At 37.4% G+C, this 17,257-nt stretch overlaps 1 protein-coding gene across 1 annotated transcript in view; it reads right to left on the minus strand.

Annotated features, from left to right (window-relative positions):
* SUCLA2 (succinate-CoA ligase ADP-forming subunit beta) overlaps positions 1-17,257 on the minus strand; it is a 47,709-nt gene that overhangs the window by 839 nt on the left and 29,613 nt on the right. The window contains exons 6-10 of the mRNA XM_058670771.1: positions 16,984-17,122; positions 8,608-8,769; positions 8,373-8,515; positions 5,263-5,383; positions 4,746-4,834 (exon numbers count right to left, since the gene is read on the minus strand). Of these exons, the coding sequence (XP_058526754.1) occupies positions 4,746-4,834; positions 5,263-5,383; positions 8,373-8,515; positions 8,608-8,769; positions 16,984-17,122 (654 nt within the window). The remainder of the gene's footprint in view (positions 1-4,745; positions 4,835-5,262; positions 5,384-8,372; positions 8,516-8,607; positions 8,770-16,983; positions 17,123-17,257) is intronic.

Below are 17,257 nucleotides of genomic sequence, written 5' to 3' on the forward strand. Positions count from 1 at the left end.
TTTTCTTACTTAAAATATCTGGACTTTTTTGACACTTTTATAAATTGTTACAAATTCTTACAAGCAACCAACACTCCAAAAGACTACTCAAGGTTGATGCATTCCATAACCTATACTTCAAATAAACACTTTCTGATAAAGACACATAAATATGCACACATATAATCCAATCTTTTATTATATAAATTTTACTTAAGGACAGAAGTAGAATCACACTGACTATCTCACAATTGAAAGTATATCTAAATCAAAGTTTGTTTTGAAAAAAGGGTATAATCATAACTTAGAATAGGAGACTGGGTTTGGAAGTTAGCATTTTACTTTCCTGAGAGTTAAAAATTGCCAATGTGAATTTCAAAGCCCGTTCCAAGCTAAGAATATTCACCTGTTACCGTATTAAATAAAATATAGAGCAGACATCTCTAACACCAAAAAATAAATTCAGCTTCTCTTCTCTCTTACACGGTTACTAAGCAAAGCCCTGGAAGTCAGGCTTGTATTCAAATTCAAATTCTCACTCTGATATTTATGGCTTCTGCCTTAAGAAACTTCATTAATATAGCACCCTTCCTCATCTATAACAAAAAACTTTATCACCAAACTGAAACAAAACACCCTTGAGAAAAATAATCAGGACTGCCAGAACAGCAAACAATAAATGGAAATAGTTGCTAACACTATCATCCTCATTACTAACCTAATAAGCATTATTATTACAACTTCCACACTCTTCGAGTCAGTAACAAGCACTGCAACCACAAACTAAATCATCTATTCACTTACATCTTAGGTGCTATTTAATCAAGGTTCTACTGATTCTTATTCCTTTTCGTGGCCACTGAGCTTTTCTTAATTCAGAGTTTTAGTGTAAATAAACATATTTCAAGTATTTCTTCATTACCTTAACCGTACTTCCAACCTGATATGTGCCCTAGCTGAAATTCCCACCACAAACCCCTACCCCTCTCCAAGTTATCCCACATCTCAAAGTATAAACAGACTTTCTGAAATACTTTGTCATTCTTTTCCCAAAGTCTTTAATTCTACCTTTGTGTTAAATATAAATTCCTGTAACCCAACTGTTTAAATTCTTTTTTCTACTAGGTAATTTCCCAAAGAAAAACTTACATACTTCCATTATTCTTATAAAATGACATCATACTAACTCAGCAAACCACAAGAGTCCATTATTGCTTAAAACTTGTAAGCCCCAGAGGGTTCCATGCAAACAGTACATGGAGGACAATCAAGAGCTACTACTTAGAAACTTCCCTCTACCCACAAAGGAGTGACACATACTAGAAACAAAAAAAGCGAGGAAGGACACACACCTACATAAATGCATTTAATTTGCTTATATTTCTTTAAAAATGGAAGGATAAAGCAAAAGCTTTGACAAAAGTGTTTTTCTGTAGGACAAGCGGAATTGGTACAAAAGGTAGTTCTCTGAATATACTTTATTTTATAGTTTTGACTTTGGAATCATATAAATATTAATATAATATAAATCTAAAAGTTATCAGGGTCAAGTGAATGAAAACAACCTCTATAAAATCTAACAGTTTCATGCTGGGGCAAAACACTGGGTGAACTACTTCATGCAATTTTTCAAATCCACTTAAGTTTTGGGTAACACTCTAAAGGAACACAGAAACAATTCTGACCCTACTGTCAGTAATTGTGTTTCAGTGATTTTACTTTTTAAAAATTGGGGGCCAAGGTTGTAGCATAGTAAGTAAAGCCATCACCTGCAGCACTGGCACCCTGCTTGAGTACCAGTTCATGCCCTGGTTGCTCCACTTAGGATCCAACTCCCTGTGGCTGGCCTTGGAAAAGCAGTAAAAATGGCTCAAGTCCTTAGGTGCCTGCCACTCACTTAGGAAACCCAGGTGAAGTTCCCAGCTCTGGTCTGGAGCAGCCCCAGCCATTGCAACCAGACAGGGAATGATTTTCAAATAAACTAGTCTTTTCAAAGTTGTCATGCTTTGCAGAGCAAAGCAAATAAACAACTGTGACACTAAGGCATGGAAGAGAGATGTAAGAAACAGATGTCAGATAAAAAATTGGGGGGCTAGTATAATAGCTCAATTGGCTAATTCTCCACCTGCAGGCACTGGCTCCATTTCTACTCCAGCTTCCTGCTTATAAGGCCTGGGAAAGCAGTGGAAGATGCCCCAAGTTCTTGGGACTCTGTACCCAAGTGGGAAACCCAAAAGACGATCCTGGCTGCTGGCTTTGGATTGGCTCAGCAAGACTTCTCTCAAAAACAAAAGACCTCTGCTAATGACTGTACCCTTGAATTTATACTAGAAATTTTAGTATAAAACTCACAAATTTATCACTCTCCTCTAAAAAAAAGATTTATTTATTGGAAAGACATATTTTAAAGAGACAAGAGATCTTTCATCTACTGGTTCAATTCCCAAATGGTCACAACAGCCAGAGCTAAATTGATCTGAAGCTCCTTCCCAGTCTCTAATGTGGGTGCAAGGGCTCAAGGCCCTTCAGCCATTCTCTGCTGCTTTCCCCAGCCAAGGATCGTAAGTGGAGTATGCAGAACACAAATCAGCACCCATATGAGATGCCAGTGTTGCAGGAAGAGGACTGGCTTATATGCCACATGTCATTCATTTTCTGTTTGAAGAAGCCGGGCTGAGACTGCACCCACTTGGAATGATGATGTTGTAGGCAGCAGCTTAATTTGTCACACCACATTATGCAACAAGGTGGAGGAATCCACCATGGTGGGAGGGTTTGGGGAGGGGTGGGGAGAATCCAAGTACCTATGAAACTGTGTTACATAATACAATGTAATTAATGAATTAAAAATAATAAATAAATTTAAAAAAAATTGTTACACCACATCACCCCCAATATCTAGCTTTTATTTTTTTAATAAACTTAATACATTTTTAAATAAAATAAAATTTATTTTTATTGGAAAGGCAGATCAGATTTATGGAGAAACAGAGAACATTCTTCCATCCTCTGGTTCACTCTCCAAGTAGCTGCAACAGCCAGAGCTGAGCTGATCCAAAGCTAGGAGCTAGGAGCTTCTTCCGGGTCTCCCACACAGGGAACAGGGTCAAAGACTTTGGGCCATTCTCTCTTGTTTTCCCAAGCCACAAGCAGGGAACTGGAAGGGAAGTAGAGCAGCTGAGATACAAACTGGCACCCATACAGGATCCCAGCCAATGCAAAGCAAGGACTTTAGCCACTAGGCTACCGCACTGAGCTCAATTTTTTAAATTTTTAAATATTTTATTACTATTGTTTTCATGATACAATTTTGTGCGTATAGATATTCCCCCTATTCCCTCCTCTAACCCAGTAACCATGAGTACCCCAAAAGCACAAATTAGGCTCTCTAAATATAAAACTGACTCACTCCTGATGTTTGCCAAAAATGTAAAGATAACCTTGAAAAACCACATCACACCAGAAAATAAGCCAGAAGGCATGTCAGAAAGACTGGGAGTCATCCTGAAAAGGTCCCCACTGACCAAAGATTGGGGAATTTCAATCTTTAGCAATATCCAAATGAACTGAATCACTCAAATATGTTTAAATCTATGAATTCAAAATAGCATACTAGGTGTGGATGTTTATAATCCACACTCAATATCAGAGTGCCTATATTCAAGCCCCATGTCCACTTCCACTCCAATTTCTTGCCAATGCACACCCCATAAGGCAGCAGATAATGCTACAGGTACTGAGTTTCTGCCACCATGTGGGAGCATCCGGATTCCCAGCTCGTGGCTTTGGTGTGACCCAGCCCTACAGACATTTAGAAAATGAACAAAAGGTTGGAATCCATAAATATCCCTTTCTCCCTCTCCTCCTCTTCCCCCTTCAAACATATTTTCTGTAAATTAAAATGTGGCTACTTTACAAAGAAAAAGGTATAACCAGTGGAATGGGCATGCATTTCTACACAAACGAACTAGACATACAGACATGTACACTCTTAAAAAAAAGTATGTTACTAATATTACAAAAAGATAGAAATGAGACATTATAAACTTAACAAATCAGACAACACCAACTACAAATTACTCTTTCCCTCCTCAAAAATTAAATTTAATATGGTAAGTCTGTAGACTGGGTTAACAGTTTACAAGAACTGCATTTAGCAAATAATATCACAGGAACACAATTACAGAAATCTTGACTGTAGGAAATTCTACAGGATCACCAACCTAAATTTCTCAACAAATAAACTGCTGAAAAGCATTTAAATAAATAAATATATATATATATATATATATTTAATACATATATATTAAATGTATATATACAGCAAAAGTAACTATTAAAGAATATAGTGACCTAGTAAACAACCACAACACATTTTAAAAGACTAGAAAACTAGAGAGAGACATCAAGACAAATATAAATTTGCTTCTTTTTTTCACAGTAATTTTTCACCTACTAACTTCCCACTCTGTTCCTCTACTATAAATTCCTTCTTCTGCTTTATGCCCAGTCTTTCTCTCCTCCTGTAAGACCTCCTGTTTCAGTACTAATTCTCTATCCAAATAATCCTCTGAATAAAGTCTGATTTACTGGTCTTAACAACCTTTATAACTTTTTTTTTCATTTTCAGTTCATTTTACTCTCAAAAGTTAGACAAAGCACTAATTATTAGCTATAATAATTAGCCCATTTATTTCAGAATCTTAATGTTTACACAAACTTTAGACATTCTGCAAATTTGTTCTTAGATTAACATAGCCATTTACCATCCTAGCAGCTTCATCCAAGTCATCACAAGCAAGAATTTTAAGTCCACTGTCTGCTATCAGTGCCTTAGCATCATCAACTCGTGTACCTAGAAACAATTTATAGAAACAGAAGCAAGTTTTAAATATATATACAAACACACTTAAAATGCTTGTCACAACATATTAAAAGCATGAAACTTCAACACAGGAACAATTAAATCACATAGCATAAATACTTGTCAACTACAGAAAATATTGTAGAGGTCTGAGTTATCTGTATTTCCCTAATATCCATGGAATTCAGGAAAATCAGGATCTCAGACAAATCACAATAAATAAATCAACGCCAAAAACATTTCTGCCCCATGTTAAGAATTATTTAAACCCAGTTTTAAAACTTTTAGTGTACGATGCTTTCATTTAAGACAGTAAGACCCAGAACAGTTAACTGCAACTGTGTTTTAAATGTACTGAATCTCCTGGAATCAAATACTTTCAAGCAGCTAGGAACAATTACAACATCTTTTATACTCACCTTGTAACCGTACCACAACAGGTATTTTAATTTCCAAGTCTTTTACTGCCATGACTATACCTTGCGCAATAACATCACATCTCATGATTCCTCCAAAAATGTTAACCAGAATGGCTAGTACCTGTGCAAAAAAGATGGTTTTAATAGATTAAAACTGAAAAAGAAGGAACGCTTGTTCTTCCCTCTGGAGAAAATAGCAGTATCTGTGCCTCTGATACAAGTGAACCCGTGGAAACATTTTCCGACCACCACCTCTTCTAGTTTTCATTATGGAAGTGTGGCAACTGCCCACTACAACTTGTTCTTAGCCCTTGGAGTAATTCTAATACCTGGCTCAGATCATCTTTTCTACTGTGATCCATATGAACAAGACCTAATTCCATTTTTTTCCTATTAAAGATATGCATTCACCAACATGACTTAGATTACATTACAGCTTAAATGTCCCTTATCCAAAATGCTTGAGATAAAAACACTGTAGATTTCAGATGTTTCTGAATTTTGAAATATTCATGTATACCGAATAAGATATCACAGAAATAGGATCCGAGCACTGTAGGACATTGTGACCGTAGGTCAGCGAGCACAGGATTACAGTTGATGGGACAACTGAATGGATGTCTTGTGTGTGACTGATTGGATATCCTTTGCATGAGAACAACTGTATGGCTACCTTTTGTATACCTGATGAGATATCATTTGTATAAGAACAGTTGAGTGGGAAGTAATATACAAGGCAAAAGGACTTCCAAACTAAGGCATAGAAACAGCTGATGGTTCTGTTGATGAACTAAGTATCTCTACCCTAATCCTGTATGACCCTCAGCATATAAAGTCTGTTGCCCCTAATAAATTTTGGCTTTGAACATCAGTCAGGGTCCACGTGTGTTATTATCGGCTCCGTGCACCAAGTCCATCCCTACGGGACAGCGACAGAGCATAGATGGAAAACTTATTGGTTTCATACAAGATGCATGTAGGCCTGAAGATACAATATTTTTTGTTGACTTGTATTCTGACTACAATCCATCACATGAGGCAAGGTCTAGAATTTCCACTTAGTCAGTACTTCATAAATTATACATTTTTCAATTTAGGCTTTCAAATTTTTTAGACTAGGGATACTGATGTCACATACAAGATTTCTAACTTAGTGTTTATAACCCTTATTCCCTTTGTTTCCCCCATGCAACCAACTTGTCATACAAACCAGTCCCTCGAGAGCAACTCGATTTAGCATGGATGTCCATTCCTAGGTTATACTTAATCTTCCATACCTCAGGACCTATTGAAATTGGTACCCTCTCACCATCACATTGATAGCTATGAATCATTTATTCTTTCCAAAAACAAAACAAAACAAAAACAGACTTAGTTCATTCAGCTACTTAAGAACTTCTCAACAAGTAAGGTAAAAATGGGTTGTGGTTGTGGATAAACCAAAGTATGATTCCTCTTAGGGCAGGTAGGAAGGTTCTGACACAGCAGGATTCCCAGGCCAGTGTTTGCTGGACTGACCATAAGCACACTTCTCCATCTACCTCCAAGGTTTCCCCCTAAACACTTCTGTCAGTACCAAGATGTGAAAATTGTTGAGACATATTAGCTGTTCTACACTTTCCTTCCTTTGACCACTATTATTCCACACCCAAAACACTCATAGTAGACATCAGCACATTTTCAGGGAGCTGGATTGGAACTGGAGAAGCTGGGAATCAAACTGGTACCCACATGGGATGCCAACATTGCAGGCAGCAGTTTAATGTGCCACACAACAGCACCAGCCTCCTCCACTTTCACCTCCAATTGGAATCAACTGATTTCTTCCAAAAATAAATCTTGAGCTTGATCAAAATTAATGTCTCCTGAAAATCAAATGTATATCTGTCCAACCTCCTCCCCTTCTACATTTAATGTCTTTCTCGTCTAACTCCATCAAACCCAATCTCTTCCTCTTCAAAGCCTCTACTTCCTCAGTATCTTTCTAATCTCCCAGTCTATCAGTCCTCAACCAATCTGATTTTCTTCACTATACAGCCTGCAGTCTGTGGCTGAGCAATTCAATTGCAGTAACTTCACAGCTCAATTCCATTATATCCGATCCTGTCAAAGTCTAATTCAAGCTGAATCATCTTAGAGTGATTTCAGTTGCAGTTTACACATTTCAACTTCAAAAAAATAAAACCAAAAAAATGCAGTTATTTTTAAAAGTTAAAAACCTCTAACACAGAATAACCTAAAGAGGAATACAAAAATGATTTGCCAGTAACCTCCTTACCAGCCTGCCTAAGCCTTAAACTCTGTTCCTAAGCCTCATGTTCCACTCCAACTTATAATCTTCCTTTTTCCAAACACACTGCAGAAAAGGAGTTAAGTCCTCCTCAAAGCTAACAGTTATTATTCCACCTAATCATAGTATAGAGTGTCTCCTCCAATTCTTTGATTATACTATTTTTTATCTTCAAATCTATTCTCTTCCTCCAATGAGAAACAGCTCATCTCCTTACCTTCTAAACAAATGAGTAAGGAAAAAATCAAAAAGCTCTCCCAATCCTTATTTCCCTTCCAATAACACTACCTTCTTGCATATAAGCATCTTATCATTCAATCAACATACTGGTCTTCTCAGAACTCCTTGATTTTACTTATTTTCTTTCCCTTGCCTATTTTCAAGACAATGCAAGGTATCATCCATTCAATGAAAGCCATTTTGATTGACAGTTACCCTTTAATGCTAAGCTTTTATTGTTAATACCAAAAAAAGGTATACAGTTCAATAAAATCTATTTTTGAATAGTGATTTTAAAAAGGAAACAGTACATTTGAGTCTGCAAAATTAATGAATATGTCAAATCAGCCTATAAGCTTGAAGGAAAGGGCACATAATGTTCTTCACCTTGTTTTCCAAAATACATTTCACATTCATAAGCCAAATTTTCCTTGACTTAAAAATCAACCTACTTTTTATCTCTAGTTAACTTCTTATACACTCTCTTCCCAAAGTCCTGAGGCCTTTTAAATTATAATGCCCAACTAGCCTAACCACCATATGCAGTGATTAATCCAATTAATTCTCACCACTCAAATTCTAAGTACAAGCACTGCCTTACCTTTTTATCTGAAGTGATAAGTTTAAATGCCTCTGTTACTTGATGAACTGTGGCACCACCACCAACATCAAGAAAGTTGGCTGGAGTTCCTCCATGCAGCTTTATTATATCCATTGTGGCCATAGCTAAACCAGCACCATTAACTATGAAGAGAGGAATATGATTTGTATAAGCATAAAATGAAAAAAAAAAAATGTAGTAAGTTGAGCAAATCCAACGTGAAAACAAGTGGTACCTAAGCAGCCTATATTTCCATCAAGGCCAATGTAGTTGAGATCTGCCTTAGCTGCATCTTTGTCCCTTTCATCTTCCTGGGTCCAGTCTTGCAGATCAAAGATTTTCTTTTGGCGGTAGGCTGAATTAGAATCAAAATTAATCTTTGCATCCATACACAGCACTTTGAAGAGAGAAAAAAGAAACTGGTATTAATTTCAAGACAAGCACAATAACTCAGCCAATAACCTGATATTCTTCAGATAAGGAAGAAAACTTTGTTACTTATTCAAAATATTTCAATTCATGTTCACAATTAATTCAAATGATTTCTTTTAAAAATACATGGGAATTAAAACTGCCTCACCAAAATTACTGATTCTACATCCATCTTAGTCAATGAAGAAGCAAAGAAAAGGACCCTCAAATACAATTTAAATTTTTATGGGTCCAGCATTGTAGCACAACAAATGAACTCAACCCCGGCAATGCCAGAATCGGAATTCAGAGCATATGTTAGAATCCTAATAGCCCCACCTATCATCTAGCCTCCTACCAATGTACCTGGAAAGGCAGCCGAAGATATTTCAAGAACTTGGGGCCCTTCCATCCACATAGGAAACCAGGATGGAGTTCCTGACATACTAGCTTCATACTGGCTCGAACCTGGTTATTGTGGTCATTGGAGATTGAATCAATAGATGAAAACCTCAACTCTTTCTCTCTTCTTCTCCCCCTACTCTCAACCCTGTTGCTCTTTCAAATAAATCTTTTAGCACATTTTAAGGGCCTGGCACAGTAACCTAGTAACTACAGTCCTTCCCTTGCATGGCCCGGGATCCCATATGGACGCTGGTTTATATCCTGGCTGCTCCACTTCCCATTTAGCTCCCCGCTTCTGGCCTAAGAAAGCAGTCAAGGACAGCCCAAAAGCTTGGAATCCTGCGCCAGCATGGGAGATCTGGAAGAAGCTCCTGGATGCAGATCGGCTTAGCTCCAGCTATTGCAGCCACCTGGGGGGTAAACCAGCGGGTGGAAGATCTTTCTCTGTCTCACCTCTCTGTAAATCTGACTTTCCAATACAAATAAATAAACCTGAAAACATTTTAAAATTCTATGGAATTAGCTGTTCATGCTTCTAGTTAATCCTTTCAATCCAATCCCAGATCCCATTGCCTTTCAACTACTAAAACATTGTTTCAGTAATTCTTTCTATAGTATAACCCCCCATTAACTAACAGCCAACTGATTTGCAAAACCACTGTCATCGTCCCCTTAAAAAAAGAAAAAAAATCTTTTACCTCATGCCTCCCCCTTACTCTTTGCTTCCCATATAGTAAAACTACTTGAAAGATATGTCTGTTAAAAAAAAAAAAAAAAAAAAACAAGGATACGCAAAGTATGATTCATGGGTGATATTTGGCTTTTAATTATTTTTTATTTATATTTATTTTTATTGGAAAGTCATATTCACAGAGAGAAGGAGAGACAGAAAGGAAAATTTTCTCTCGGATGATTTCACTCCCCAAGCGACCACAATGGCCAGAGCTGAGCTGATCCAAAGCCAGGAGCCAGAAGCTTTCTCTGGGTCTCCCAGGCAGGTGCAGGGTCCCAAGGCTTTGGGCCGTCCTCGACTGCTTTCCCAGGACACAAGCAGGGAGCTGGATGGGAAGCAGGGCCACCAGGACACGAACCAACGTGCATATGGGATCCCAGTACATGCAAGACGAGGACTTCAGCTGCTAGGCTACTCCACCAGGTCCATTTTTACCTATTTTTATACGGCCTATAAGTTAAAATGTCAGGAGCCGTGCACTATAGCCACACTGAAGCCATTTTGAATATAGACCTATGGGACAGTTGGCTAGATGCTTGGGAAAGAAGTTATGAAACTAATCACACGCTTAGCTTCAATTGTTCCTAGCAACTGTTTCAGAATGTGATTGATGCTGTACTTACCAACATCTTGTTACTGATTACCTACGCTATTGTCGATATGTTGGTTACTATTGTTGATATGGTGGCTGCTCAAGAACAACCGGTCTTGAGACCATGGCTTGCGTCCCAGCTTCTCTTTCCCTGAGCCTTAGTTACTGAAGAATATAAAAACCCTCAGTTGAAATCAATAAACTGACAGCTTGATCAGACCTACTGTCTTGCTGTCCATTCTTTGTGTCTCTTGTCCCTTCATTCTCTCCTAGGTGGCTGCGACCCCGTTGACTGTCCTGCTGGACAGGACATTAAAATGGTTTTGAATTTTTAAATAATTGGGAAAAGGAGGGTTTACAAAGAGCTTCAGAAACCCAGGGACAGTTAAAAAAAAAATACTGTGAAGAAATGGGCAAAGGAAATGAAGGGACATTTTTCAAAAGAACAGATTCAAATGGCTAATAGACGTATGAAAAAATGTTCAGACTCCATAGCCATCACGCAGATACAAACGAAAACCACACTGAGGTACCACCTAATTCCAATAAGACTGGCCTATGTTCAGAACTCTACTAACAATACCTACTGGTATGGACGTGGGGAGAAAAGTACCCTCCTTCACTGCTCGTGGGAGTGTAGGCTAGTACAACCACTGTGGAAATCAGTATGGAGAGTGCTTAGAGAATTGCAAATAAACCTGCCATATAACCCAGCTATTCTATTCCTAGGAATATATCCAAAGGAAATAAAAACTGCATATGAGAAAGAGATCTGTTATCCTAGATTTACAGCAGCATAATCTACATTAGCAAAGATATGAAAACAATCCAGATGTCTGCCCAAAGAGGAGTAATTAAAGAAACTGTAGTACATTCACTCCGTGGAATATTACTCAGTCAGTAAAAAGAATGAAATTATATCAGTTGCAACCAAATGATCCCAACTAGAGACCATTATGCTCAGTGAAATAAGTCAATCCAAAAAGGACAAATACCATATGTTCTCTCTGATACAATGCAGCCTTCATGCAAATTGTAAGATCAATAATCCTTTCCATACTGTTTTTGCTGCATCCAAGTGTTTTGATGTTTTTTGTTTTCATTTTCATTTCTTCCAGTTTCTTTTCTCTTGCCAAATTCAACACTAGCTCATGGATCACATGGCGGCATCATTTTATCAAAAAACGCTTTTATGTTTTCTTTTCTTCACCCATGCATGGGTTACTTGGAGGTACATTTTTCAACTGTGCTGCAAATTTTTTTGCTGTTGACTTTGTTTCATGGCTTCTCATTTAAGGGAATGTATAGTGATGGAGTAATACAGACTATCATATTCAGATGTAAAGAGACAATGCAACATGCATTCCTGCTTCCAGATGAAAGATGGACTCCCAATGAAACTGTTGGAAATATCTAGACAATGGGATGCCGGACTATCTAACATTGTCTGCACCAGCAGTGTCAAGGTACACTTAAACAACAGACTGAGGGAATTATTAACTCCTCATGAAGTACTGTACTATACTATTGCAATAATATGGGGAAATCAGTCGAGAGGGAAGTGATCTCAGACCCTATGGAATTATACCATAAAATTTTTTTTAAAAGGCAAGCTCTTAGACTTCACCTTTTAGTACTTCATCCCTTCTTCATTCCAACCTAACTGCCGCATTCTTTGTGCAGTTCCTGAACAGACAAAAGGCACAAAGTATTAAGCAGAGACTGGTACTATGGCACAGCAGATTAACACAATGCCAGCTTCCCGCTAATGCTAATGTGCCTGGGAGGACAGCAAAAAGATGGCCTAAATATCTAGGCCCCTGTCACCCTTTGGTGACCTGCTAATTACCAGTAATAGCAAAAATCATTATTCTTTCAGAGGAATGTGAAAGAATTCAGAGTATCCCACTAACTCCCACAAAATACAGAATACAACGTGAAAGTTATTAAATCTATAAACAAACAACAACAGCTGACTGCTAGTAAAGAGAAAAGGCAATCAAGCAAACCAACTCCAGGATGACAGATTGAGAGAATCAAGACAGAAAAACGATGATTTTAAGTATATTTAAAGACTTAAAGGAAAGTGGTGTTATACTAAATGAGCAGATAGGACATATTAGCTGAGAATAAAACTAGGAGAAGGTCTAAAGGAAAAAATCTAGTACAATCTAGGACAACATCTGAAATGAAAAAAAAAAAAAAAATCCCTGGATGGCCTTATAAGCAGATTAGTATTGGGTCAGTGAATCTGAAGCTAGATAAAAATGTATCAAGTTAGAATCTAGTAAACAGCATGTTTCAAAAGGAAGACAAAATAAAGAAAGTTTCAGGCAAATGGAAAGCAAAATCATCACTGGAAGACCTACACTAAGAGAAATGCTCTATGTAGTTGAAGCTCTTCAGGCTCAAGGATTTAACATGCAGAAACCTTGAACTATAGCAGTGATTGTCAACGAAGGGCTACTGTGTCCACCAGGGAACACCCGTCAATGTTTTAATGCATCTTGTGTTGTCACAACCATGTGCTGGACTGGCATCTGATTGTTAATGGGTAATATCCCATTAAACATATTACATTATAATGCACAGGTTAGCCTACCCATAACAAAAACTCATCCATTATAGAATGTCAACAGTGCCAACATTGAGAAACCTTTATCTATATATGTAAAAGAATGCCAGAAAAACATGGGTAAATGCATAAGAACACTAAATATAATAAAAACCAGGTTTTTAAATATTGGACAAGAGGATTATAAACACAAAAAATAGAAAATACTAAAACAGAGTTTAAAATAAGAGTTGCAAAGCTATATGAAGTACACACAGGAGTTTGTGGTGCTATTTCTGTATCAAAATTAAAAAGCAGAGTGGAGGCAGATGTCTTATGCACTGATTAGAACACCACTTGACACACCCACTTGCCACGCTGGTGTGTCCAGGATAAAGTCCAGGCTCCACATAAGGTTCCAGCTTCATGCACACCCTCAAAGATAGCAGGTCATGGCTCAAGTACGTAGGTCTCTGCTATCAGTATGGGCGACATACATGGAATTGTAGGTTCCTGGCATTCATGCAGGCCAGCCATGGCTGTTGCAAGCATTTGAGAAGTAAGCCAGTGGGTGGAAGATCCCTTTCTCTCTCTGCCTTTCAAATAATAAATTGTTTAAATAAGTGAATAAGGGGGAGAAGCCAATATTGTATTCATAGTACACAGTGATCAAGCAAAGTACTACTCACCATATTAAATAAATAAAACTTATCACATTACAATGTTAATAACTACAACATCTATATTGGTTTGAGGTCTCTGCTGAATATGTATAAAAGAAAATACTGTGGAAAATGTAGATTTGTTAACAAAGCCAAAATTTGGACTTACTGGCACAAGCCCTTGGACTACAGTTACAGCTTTACTGGTGTTTACCGTACTTCAATTTCTTTCTACTCCAACATGGTCAACATACTACGCCCTGCTTAAAGTTAGCTGAAGTTGGTTCATAGCCCATCTAGACCAACAGCTACATGTCCAATGCAAGTTATTTAACCAATTGAAAACCAAATTTCTTACTCTATAAAACAAAGATAACAGTGATACTTATCATACAGGACTTCTACATATGCTAAATCTTTGTGAATGTGTTTACAACAGTACCTGGAGTACAATAATTGCTGAATTTTTGTTAAACAGAGAAACTATGTGAATTAAATTTGTTCTAAGGAAATCAATGTTCAGAATGCTTCTTTGTGAGATTAAAATTCAAAACTGAAAGAAAAACAACTGAGAAATCAAAACATGGGATTAAACTGAAATATGATAGCAATGTCTTTACAAGTCTAAGATAAACATAGGGGAGAATTAAAATATGCAAAAGAAGAATAAAATCAGTGGTCTCCGTAAGCTAACCACAAACAATTAACAGGATATAATGGCAGAGCTCGGCATAGTAGCTTAGTGGCTAAAGTCCTCGCTTTGAACATGCCAGGATCCCATTCGGGCACTGGTTCATGACCCAGCAGCCCAGCTTCCCATCCAGCTCCCTGCTTGTGGCCTGGGAAAGCAGTCGAGGACAGCCCAAAGCCAAAGCCTTGGGACCCTGTACCCACATGGAAGACTCGGAAGATGTTGCAGGCTCCTGGCTTCGGATTAGCTCAGCTCTGGCCTTTGCGGCCACTTAGGGAATAAATTAGCAGATGGAAGATCTCTCTGTCTCTCCTCTTCTCTGAAAATCTGACTTTTCAATAAAATAAATAAATCCTTTTTTAAAAAAGTTTTTAAGAGGAAGAGAGCACCCTGGATTATGTGGCTGGGTCCTAAGTGATACTCCATGTGTCCTAAAAAGACAGAAGCAAGGGTGAAATGGATATAGATGGAGGAGAAGACAATGAATGCAGCCACGGAGGCAGAAGCTGCAGGCCAAGACAGTCATTGGAAGTTAGAGAAAGAAGGTAAGGAAGAAGTTCTTCCCTAGAGTCTCTGATCCTGCTGACATCTTGAATTCATGAAATTTTGAACTTCCTAAAACTGACAGAAAAAGTTCCTGCTGTTTTAGATCATCTGGATGTATTGTAGTGGCCATAAGAAACTAACACAGGTTGCAAAGGACATCAATAGCAAATTCTAACATAAGGAAAACATGCACAAAAAGACATGAAAAATCCCCAACTAACTAGTCAAAAGAATTGAAAACCAATCCATGATATCTTTTCATTGTTTGTCTGAATGAGATTAATCATAATGTAACAGTAAACACTTTATAAACTACACTCAATTTTATACACTACCTATTATCACAGACAATATATTATTTCTTTGTACTAACAAATAAATTACCAATGAAATTTTTATATCTTTGAAAATTTAACTAACAAAGTATAAAAATAAAAAGCAGACTACAAATGATTAATATTAGAACTATTCAAAGAGACTTAAAACAAAATCAAATAAATTATACCACTTGAAGCAGTTAGTACAAAATATTAAGAAAAATTTAGAACAGAACCAAACATCTCAAGATTTAAAAACAGCATATGTAGACAGCAAAATGGTTTAAATCTGATCTACTTTTTAATCAAATGTAAAAATAGGGGTGTCAAAGTAACAAACTAATCTTACTTCTCTAGTAGTTAAAAATATTTTTTTCAAGACTTTTTTTTTTAAAAGAGAGAAAGAGAAATCTTCCATCTACTGTGGCCTCATATGGCCACAACTGTTGGAAATGAGCTGATCAGAAGCCTGGAACCAGTTTTCTCCAAGTCTCCCACATAGATACAAGGGCCCAAGAATTTGAGCCATCCTCCAATGCTTTCCCAGACCCTAAATAGGGAGCTGGGTCAGAAGTCAGAGCAGAACACTAACTGGTGTTCAAATGGGATGCCGGTGCTGCAGGGAGAGGATTAGGCTGCAGCCACTGCACCAGACCCATGGCAGTTAACAATACTTTGATGACTAATGTGTAAGTATGTTACTTTGCACCACCAAGATCCAGCTTAAAACTAATGAAGAAGCATATTCCTAATTCCCCAATGCTATTGTTACTTTGCTATCATCACTCTAGCTACTCCAACACAGTTCAACAGAACCTTCTGCAATAGTGGACATATCCTGCATGTCTCCTATCCTGAACGGTAACCATATTTGCCTATTGAGCCCATGAAGCATGAACAGAGTAACTGAGGCAGTGAATTTTTATTATAAGTTGTATAATTATATTTCCTCCTTTGACATTTTAAAGATATAACTGTTGTTTAGTTAGTTTTATTTCAAAGGCAAAGAAAGATAAAGCCCTTCCATCCTCCAACAGTTGGGGCTGGACCAGGCTGAAGCCAAGAGAATCATTACTTAACCCACATCTCCCATGTGGCAATGACTCAAGTAATTGAGGCATTATCTGCTGCCTCCCAGGTTAACACTTTAGCAAGAACCTGGAGTTGAAAACAGAATCAGAACTATAAAGCTGACATTCCCAAATGGTGGATCAACTACTGTGTCACATAATTTTAATTAATTTAATAGCCACACATCGTTTATTGGACAGTGCAACTCTAACTCCTTGTGTGCCTACATAAATACGCATACATTTTGCCGTGAGATGATCATTTTAATGGGTCCCGAAATTTTGTTCACATTCATTCTATTACAAAGGAAGTTTCAATATAAAAACTAGTTCATTGACTGGACAATAAGATGCTGGACTCTATGTTTGGTATATGCTTGCAATAGGGGAATCTCAACTGAACTTGAACTGTGGTTATGCAACAAGGTGGAGGAATCCACCATGGTGGGAGGGTTTGGGGAGGGGTGGGGAGAATCCAAGTACCTATGAAACTGTGTCACATAATACAATGTAACTAATGAATTTAAAAAAATAATAAATAAAATTTAAAAAAAGAACTAGTTCATTTCCTAGTAACATCTGAGATATGAATCAACATAACTCAACAACTGACAGAGGAAGATACTTTACCAGCTCCATCTGAATCTTCCACCATTGGATTTATTTCTACCATGGTTGCATCGTATTTCAAAAAAAGATTGTAAAGCTTGACCATGTTTTCTGCCGCAGAATCCACAATGTTAGGCGGAAATCCCATCTTCTGTGCAAGCTAGAAACAATTAATCTTTTTATTATAGGAAGTCTGAATATATCTAATCAACATTAAGTTATTGCAAAGAAAAAAAGTATAGTTTATCTCTTAGATGATAAGCATGTGTTATTTCCAATCAAATATTAATCACTG

The sequence above is a fragment of the Ochotona princeps genome, chromosome 12 (genome assembly GCF_030435755.1).
Source record: "Ochotona princeps isolate mOchPri1 chromosome 12, mOchPri1.hap1, whole genome shotgun sequence".
Lineage (NCBI taxonomy): Eukaryota > Metazoa > Chordata > Mammalia > Lagomorpha > Ochotonidae > Ochotona > Ochotona princeps.